This window comes from Eimeria mitis, genomic scaffold (genome assembly GCF_000499745.2).
Source record: "Eimeria mitis Houghton genomic scaffold, Emh_scaff764, whole genome shotgun sequence".
NCBI lineage: Eukaryota > Apicomplexa > Conoidasida > Eucoccidiorida > Eimeriidae > Eimeria > Eimeria mitis.
Genome location: NW_013575600.1, coordinates 1 through 8,509, shown reverse-complemented (window position 1 = coordinate 8,509; position 8,509 = coordinate 1). Strand labels below are relative to the sequence as shown.

The 8,509-nt window shown below is 45.6% G+C and overlaps 3 protein-coding genes across 3 annotated transcripts in view; 1 reads left to right on the top strand and 2 right to left on the bottom strand.

Annotated features, from left to right (window-relative positions):
* The window catches only part of EMH_0021610 (uncharacterized protein), a gene marked incomplete at both ends in the record, with an annotated part of 1,435 nt that extends 379 nt beyond the window's left edge, over positions 1 to 1,056 (bottom strand). Inside the window, 2 exons of the mRNA XM_013501804.1 lie at positions 188 to 441; positions 631 to 1,056. Coding sequence (XP_013357258.1) covers positions 188 to 441; positions 631 to 1,056 — 680 coding nt within the window. The remainder of the gene's footprint in view (positions 1 to 187; positions 442 to 630) is intronic.
* A 1,960-nt stretch (positions 1,057 to 3,016) lies between these two features.
* On the top strand, positions 3,017 to 4,836 carry EMH_0021600 (uncharacterized protein; the record flags this gene model as incomplete). Its single annotated transcript, XM_013501803.1, is given in 4 exon segments — positions 3,017 to 3,032; positions 3,036 to 3,166; positions 3,629 to 4,215; positions 4,671 to 4,836. Coding segments are annotated over 4 exon segments (900 nt in total).
* Positions 4,837 to 6,651: 1,815 nt separating this feature from the next.
* On the bottom strand, positions 6,652 to 8,474 carry EMH_0021590 (uncharacterized protein; the record flags this gene model as incomplete). Its single annotated transcript, XM_013501802.1, has 3 exons — positions 6,652 to 6,827; positions 7,150 to 8,263; positions 8,457 to 8,474. The coding sequence occupies 3 exons, from the start codon at positions 8,472 to 8,474 to the stop codon at positions 6,652 to 6,654; spliced, it is 1,308 nt and encodes a 435-aa protein (XP_013357256.1).
* Positions 8,475 to 8,509: the final 35 nt, after the last annotated feature.

The following is an 8,509-nucleotide window of genomic DNA, read 5'->3' as shown; positions in this document are numbered from 1 at the left end:
CTTGTTGTATAGACTAATAAATTATGTACATTCAAGTGTTAGTCAGTGTATAACTAGCAGAGCAACACCAACACGGGTAACTGCAGCAGAAAAAGCAGCAGCAGCAGCAGCAGCAGCAGCAGCAGCAGCAGCAGCAGCAGCAGCAGCAGCAGCAGCAGCAACACTGCAGCAGGCAGAGTCATCAGACCTGAATGCAAAAGGAATAGGAACCTCAATGACTATGCCTCCTTTGAGCTCTCCTAGAACCTTCTCGTTGCTTGTCCATGGTTTGCTGCAGTTGCTGCTGCAGCAGGTTACATCAGCACCCAGCAGCGGAGATATATGTGAAACACGCAGCAGCAACACAGAACCTATACTCAGCATGGGCTTGCTGCGCCGCGTCGCACCCTCAAAGCCCGCGATCGCTGCCAGCCGCGCGGGAGCAAAGCCACGGATATTCACCTGCATACATATATAAATATAAATATAAATATATATATATATATATATATATATATATATATATAGATGATACTGTAGCTGTATATGCTGCACCGACGGCTCTTCTGTATGAGAGCCATCAGAGCATGGAGATGGTACTGAATATGCTGCAGTTTTTTTTTTATTGTTTCAGGTGAAGTGGTTGCGTACACCGTAATACTCAGATCCTTTTGAGTGAACAACACCGACGACGATGTCGCCTACTCGCGGGGTGTATATGTTGTGGCTGCTGATAGAAACGTAGGTGGGGGCGTGGGGGGGCAGAGCGTGACGCGGCAGCAATACAGATGCCGTTCTAGCTTTCACACAATACCCTGCTCCATCTATATCTACTGAAGATTCCCGCTGCTGCTGCTGCTGCTGCTGCTGCTGCTGCTGCTGCTGCGGGTCTGTATTCCCAGCAGACTGAGCCACGGGGGTATGCACAGCACTCCAGTCAAAGGAACGGGCTACACCTGCTGCTGCTGCTGCAGAGGCGGAGGCAGCAGCTGCTGCTTCTGCTGCTGTTCCTTCTGAAGGTCGAATCAAAGGGCAGTAATCCCCAGGAAGAAATACAGAAAGTCCTTCTGCTGCCATTTCGTCTACATATATATGCACGGCGCAGAGAGAGCGACAAAAGCAAAGAAAGCTGCGATCAAGCAATAAAAAAAAATAAAAAAGGAAAACAGAAACGATAGATACACAGCTGAGCTGTAGCAGAAACTCAAAAGAAGAAAATGCTTGCACGGCGGGATGCTTGGCTTATAAGAGAGGTATACCGCAACTGGGCGTTTGTGTGGCGGCCAGCCTGCAGCAACGCGAGCCCATGAGGCGCAGCAGGCGGAAAATATTATATATTTTGCTTCACTCAACCATATTATTCAACTTTTAGGACGTTGTAAGCCGCATTTGCTCGTAGACGCCAATCCACAGCGCCTCTTCCCGCTGCAGGGCCCCCCCTACGCACGAAGAAACGGCACTTNCTCGTAGACGCCAATCCACAGCGCCTCTTCCCGCTGCAGGGCCCCCCCTACGCACGAAGAAACGGCACTTGCCGTTGCATATGCTCGTTGCTTAGTTGCAAAGTAAAAGAAATACAAAAAATATAGTTATTCAGGTGAAATGAAACCATGATATGCGAAGTGTAGTGATGAAGACCCCCAGGCGCGATGAGGTTCAGCAGGCGTGGGGCCCCCAGGCATATGTAGATCTTTATCCTCACCATCGATTGTTTACATATTTTTGTTTATATTTTCAGAAAATTATAGCGTTTAAAATAATTAATTATATAAATACTGTATAAATATGCTTAGCCTGCGGTAGTTCCGCCGTTTCAGTGCATTGTGCTACTCCGTATAAGCATTTCTTCGTATGAGTTTGTTGCTGCTGTATTCCTGTCCTTCCTTCTCTGAATATCTAAGTTAGAACGAGAACATTAATTTTTTTTATCTATTTTCTTTATATTTATGTATTTTTTCTTTTGTTCTTCTCAAAAGAAATGGCTTTCCCTGAGGACTGGGGGCCCCCTCCTCAATTCGCAGCATTGCGAGTCACTGCAGAAGGTGTACCGCTCAGCATACACACAGAGCCACATACGGGTGCTGTAGAAAGCGAANGCGAGTCACTGCAGAAGGTGTACCGCTCAGCATACACACAGAGCCACATACGGGTGCTGTAGAAAGCGAAGAAAAGAAACTGAATTCTTCAGCAGCAGCGCCAGAGGAATACTTGAACCAGGGCTCAGGCGATGATGAGAAAGCCGCAGTTTTCTTTGCTGTGAAAGGATGCCCCACCGCCAGCAACGATATGCTGGTTAGATACTGAATGACTTATTATCTCTTTCTAAATAAACTGTAACTAGAGGCATTGAGTTCTCCTGCAGGCTGAAGTAATAGCAAGCCCTCTGTACATGCATTGCCTGTCCCTCACCATAATCTCTGCTTCCCCCGTTGGCTGTACTGCTCTCGCGTATAGGTTTCTATGCATGTTTCTTGGTGTGTATGCTTCTCTGTGTCTTTGATTCTACTCCCTCTCTCACATTCCCTCTCGTATGTACCTCTGTTTATATCTCTGGCTCCGTCTGCCCCGAAGCGGGGCCGCGTTCATCTTAATAAGAGGCATATCTGTGCACTTCTGATGTGTGTCGTTGTGTATTTCAGTCTGTGTACTTCTCTCTGTGTTTCTCTTTCTCTTCTTGCCTGTATTGGGTATTTGCTGCATGAGTTGCTGCTGCATTTTCAGGTGAAAAAAGGGGAATATGAGGGAGGTTTCTCAATATGGGAGTGTACGTGGGACCTTTTGGGTTTCTTACAAAAGGAAGAGAAAGCGAAAGCTAAACAAGTTCGTGTTCTGCTTACCAGTGGCCATGTGCTGGACCTGGGTGCGTCATCTGGCTGCGAATGCTTCTCTGTATATCCTTAATTTTTTCTCTGTGCTTCATGCAATACATCGGCTGAAATATTTACAAAACAGAAACAGAAAGAATTCATGACCGTGTATCTTATTCTGTTTTCTTTATGTTTCATCGTGAACACAAAGAAGCTGTTCTGCTTGCAGGATGCGGCCATGGCTTGNTTCTGTTTTCTTTATGTTTCATCGTGAACACAAAGAAGCTGTTCTGCTTGCAGGATGCGGCCATGGCTTGTTGGGCATCTGGGCTCTCAAGAGCGGCGCCTCGGCCGTGGTATTTCAGGACTTAAACAAGGATGTGAGACTTTATTATAATAAAACTGCATGCATATGCATTCTTTTTTGCATGCATATCCCCCGTATTCCCGCCCCGACAGAATTCATGTTGCTGCAGGTGGCTCTCGTGTTCAGCTTACTATGGATGCGTGGCCACGCGTGGTCTGGCTGAGCAGTTTAGTAGTTCTGTTCGTTGCTTTTTTTTATGCATCTGACTGTTGATAGAATTGATAGTAAATTAGTTCATTAGAGAAGTGAGCGGCTGGCTAGCTTTCTAGTTTGTTCGCTAGTAGTTTAGTATGGAAATGTTGATCCCCTGGTGGACACCGATCGTTCGTTTGTATCTTTTCTGATCAGTTGGCTAGCTAGTTTGTTACTTGGGTAGTTTGCCCGCTGATGCATATGCTCATATATGTGACTGTGAGCTCCTTANTGTAAAACCCTTCCTCTTTCCCTCGTGTTCTTGTTCTCTTCTCGTTCGAAGGTGCTCAACTTAGCAACTCGCTGGAACATCCTGAAGAATACGGAGAATGACCGCGTTGGCGTTGCCTTGCAACAGCAGCATGAGTTGTCTGTTCCCATTCATGCCGCCGTTCCCTCGCCTTCAGCCGCCGAACTCGGTGCTACTGGGGCAGCCTCTGCCTCTGTAGATGTTATGGGTAACCCAACGCAAGACGAGGGCAACGCACAGAAAAAGGGCGGGGGAAGCTTTACTCTCCTGCACGGCCGCGCCCTTTGCGTGGCAGCGTCCTGGGAAGAGTACCCTAAGATTTGCTGTTCATGCCAATGTGCAAGAACAAAAGCACCGGCAGAGATGAAAGCAAGCGAAAATACAAAAACAAATTCCGAAGAACAGATAGAGATGGTGGCAGAGAGCAATGGGTTGACAGCCCCAGCAGCAACCCCAGACTCAGCAACTGAAACTCTACGCCAGTCCAAGGCACGAGAAATTCAATATAGTTTGATTTTCTGCTCCGAAGGAACATACAGAGAGGAAACTTTTGAGCCCCTTGCGGAAATATTTAAACGTTTACTTCACAAGGACGGGATCGCTCTTATCGCCTCCAAGAGGTGAGATAATAAATATTTACTTTTTACTTTATTTTTATTTTACTCTTCTTCTTGACGTGTCCTTTGTAAACCCCAGTAAATTCGTTTTTAAGTTTTCTCTTTGTTGCATGTTCTCTACGAATTCAATATAGCTTCGGTTCCAGTATATAATTGAAATATCTTGTTATAAGAAGCCATTGCTACCTCTCGACGCCAATTAGAATATATTTTCTATTATATATTTATTTATTTCTCAATATATATATATATATATATATATATATATATATATATATATATATAAATTTTTTTATATTATTTATTTCTCTTCTCTCTTGTCTTAATATATGTAGTGTCTGCTCCACGCATCAAGTTACAACAAAGCCATTCCTGCCGATATGCTGAAATCCTCACTGTACAGCTTTTCTTCTCTCTTTTACATCCCCGTTCAACTTTTGTATTCTTGTTTGTTGAAGGTATTATTTCGGCATTGGCGGCGGGTCTTTGGCGTTTATATCCTTTCTTCGCGAGAAATACGCCGACTCTCTTTCCGTTGAAGTGGCAGCATCATATAGGGGTGTGAACTCCAACAACTTTAGAGATGTTTTGCTAATTAGGAACAAGGGAAAGCCAGAAGAATAAATATAAACAAAATTTAGTTGAAAAACTGGAGTCGCTATACACTGCTTCCCTCCCCACCTTCTGAAGCATACTCGACGACAGACACAGTATATGCATCTTTTTCTGTTATTTTAGTCTCGTCAACCCGCGATGAGTCCAGCATTTTTTTCTTTTTTTGAATGCCTTAGCTCGCACCTCCACGCAGACGGCTTGGTGGTGCGCCGTTGTAGGGCACTGCAACTTCGGCTTGTTTCTGCGCTGCCTGCATATTAATTAACTGAGTTTCAGTTTTATGGTATTCATACACTAGCTTCTTATATGTTCAGTCATGCAGTGTTAAACATACATCTAGACTCGAATCCCTACGATCTCGTTCTCTCTTACCCAGCAGCATCCTTCCCCGATGCTATTTTACATTTAATATGGGTTTAATAATAATATATAATATAAAATATAATTTAATAATACACTTAGAAGGCTTTGTTACGCCGAATCCCCGTCCTAAGGGGCTCGTATCTATTAGCATTCACTGTAAAAATTGGCTCTAATACGTTAGTGAGATTCACTGTGTAAAACTTCTATAGATGTGAACACTCGTTACTACTAACAAGTCCTAGGATTACGACAACTACCAAGAGATATTATGGGGACGAGGCTCTTCTGTTTCTTCATTAGAATCCTAATTCATATTGCCATTCGTTATCTCTGAAACGGATATAGTTGCTTCATTCAGTTCTTATGCGAGCACTTTGTGGGTACAGTTGCTGGCCATCTCCGTCGCGGGTGCGCTCTGTCACAGCTCTATGTACTCTTGATTGCGACAGGAGTATTTGCTCATTTGTATTTTTCTCATTTGTAATTATTTCCATTACAATGAATTACACTGCAGGGTGCTGTTTTTAAACACAGTTCACTCGTGCAGCGTTGCCACTTCTGGCCGGAAAGAGCCAGCAGAATATCCGTTGCCTTCTACATACAGGATTTCATTTTATGTTTCTGAGCTGACTCTTCAAGCGGTCGGTGGAATAATTTCAGCGGATATATATCGATGTGCTGGATCTATCTCAGCGTATAGCTAATGGTCTGCTGCGTTCTGAGCGGAGGAAGGGGAGGGAGGCGAGAAGTACATAACAACAGAAAGAGAGCCCACTCTCCTGCCTATCCCCGTGTGCTAAGTCTCTGAAACAGGAGCAAAGAATAACCGGGTTACGAAAGTATATCCCTCAGCCCTCGTTGCCGTGTGTGGTGAGCACCGGGAAGAACTCATCGAAACCACGTAGTTCAGCCTAAAAGCGCTTAGTATGCAATTAAAAGCAAATAAACCGAGGATACCGTAGTTTATAACAGTTCCGGGATCCGGATTCGGTCTGGCTTGCGCTGCGGTTGAGCCCATGGTCAGGGATGGCAGTGACGCAACCGACACCGAGGTTATCCGTAAACCGGAAACAAGAGAAATATTTCCCTTGTAGAGAACTAATATCCTTTTGAGTGAGGTTTCATGCTTCTTAAAGTATAAATCAGACTTTTACTGCATGGACACAGGGACTTGCCTCCTGTAGTCAGTCAGGGGGGAATCGCATGGAGGCGAGCTGGGCTCAGCTCACTACACTACCGTGTGTGGTAACGATATCCATCTCTCTTATTTTATGCTTTCTCTGGCGTCATCAGCATCTCCGTTGGAATGCTATACAGCCCCTTTATCAATTACTAAAAGATCTCTCCCCTCGTCCCTAGGTAACGCAAGAGGCCGCTGCTAGGCTCCCAAGCTGGGTGGAGTGTTTGTTATGGCCACCCAAAGATGCATCAGCTGTATTCAAGATATTGCAGCTCTCAACATTACCCAAGAAGATCGCTGCACTCTACGTCCCTCAGTACCTTTAGAGCGGAAGATATCCGCTTCCACGCTGCACGTTCAGAAGGCCGCTGATGTCTCACCGTCCCTCTTCCTGCGTAAATAGCTCCAACTAGATTGAAGGCTTGAGCCTTCTCCATCTCGTCTCGGCCAGTTGCACCTGCGCAGACACCCGAAAAGCAAAACCATAGATACAATGTGAACTTCCCGTTGCACATGAAATCCTTCATTTGCTGCTTTCCGATATACCGTCGACAGTAAACACAAATCTACCGACTCTGTATTCACACAGCGCACGTATTCGTTGCACTTCTAGCCATCATCGTACTATAACTGGCATCTCATCGTCTTATATATATATATATATATATATATATATNATATATATATATATATATATATATATATATATATATATATATTATATATATATATATATATATATATATAGGAATAATATTTATTCCTACACTCAGTCTCACCTGGCCTCAAATGGGGCGGCTCGAGAGCAATATCCAGTTCAGGGATGTTGAGTGTCGTCTTAGGTTTCTGCATGTTCCACTCTGCAACACGAATGAGTGCAGGTAGTGCTGCTCTTGATTTCATAGGGTTTTCTGTGTCCGCCTGGGGTCCCTGTTGTTCTTCTGGCCCAAATAGCCACCGCTTCAATACACTGCAAGCATCTGCACCTGCTGGATCTTTTGAGTTTATGCAAAACGTTCTGAGATTCTCCAGCCAGATGCTTACAGGGGCCGACTTTCTATGCACACAGTCCCCAAGATGATCGCCGTTTCCGTCGTGTTCCTTGTCTGTGTTTCCACCCATATCTCTCTTCCTACTGTTTCGCGGGCTTCTCCTGTTGCCATCGCCAGCCTGCTGTACACCTCCAGTGGATTCCATGTCAGTACTTACGGAGAAGTCTTCAGGCATGAACGGGCGAAGGTCCTCAGCTGTCTGAACATCCAATGCATTCATCTGCAAAGACGGAGATATATGACTTGGGGTTTCCTCAGGTCCAGTATGCAACTCCACAGCTAACTCTGGTAAAAGAGCAAGGTCTCGCTGAAGCTTGTACAGCGCGAACTCATTAGGTGGTAAGTTTGGATTTGGTGGCTGTTGCGGTTGCTGCTGTTGCGGTTGCTGTTGCTGCTGTTGTGGCTCCTGCTGCTGGCCCTGCTGTTGTTGCTCCTGTTGTTTCGAGCCCTCCTCTTTTCCCTCGTCTGCATACACGAGACTTGCTGCGGGGGAACCGATGATAATAGCACGGCCCAGGAAAAAGGAGAGACTCTCCAGTTCTTCAGGGCCCGCAGAGAGCCAGTGGTCCATCTGGTCTCTGTAGCGACACGAAAGACTGAGAATAGGCAGAAGCTGTTGCGCAACATTCGCCGGTCCCCCGTTTGCTGCATGGTGAGCAAGCGACGCTTCTAGCCTCTCCAGGCATGCAGCCTGAGGAGTAGGAGTGGCTGGCTCCCGTGGCCCGCAGTGTTCTTTGTGAAACTTCTCGAAGGCTTTCAAGGCTGATACAGCGTCACTGAATACGTCGGCTCCCCGCAGGTCCGTGCGAGCTTCTAGAGGCCCCAAAAAGTGCTGTACTGCCTGCACATGTGAAACAAATGACACACCAGAAAACTTCCATCAAGAAACCCTAAACCCTAAACCCTAAACCCTAGACCCTAGACCCTAAAACGAGCAGGCCATATAAACAAAACACAGTAGATCTAAAGGTGCGCCTAGTTCTGCATAACATTCAACAATGAAATACACGATGGCGATGCGTAATGTGGCGTACCAACACATCGACAAGCATCTCGTGAACAGTAGTTCTTTGCCAGCAATGGTTTG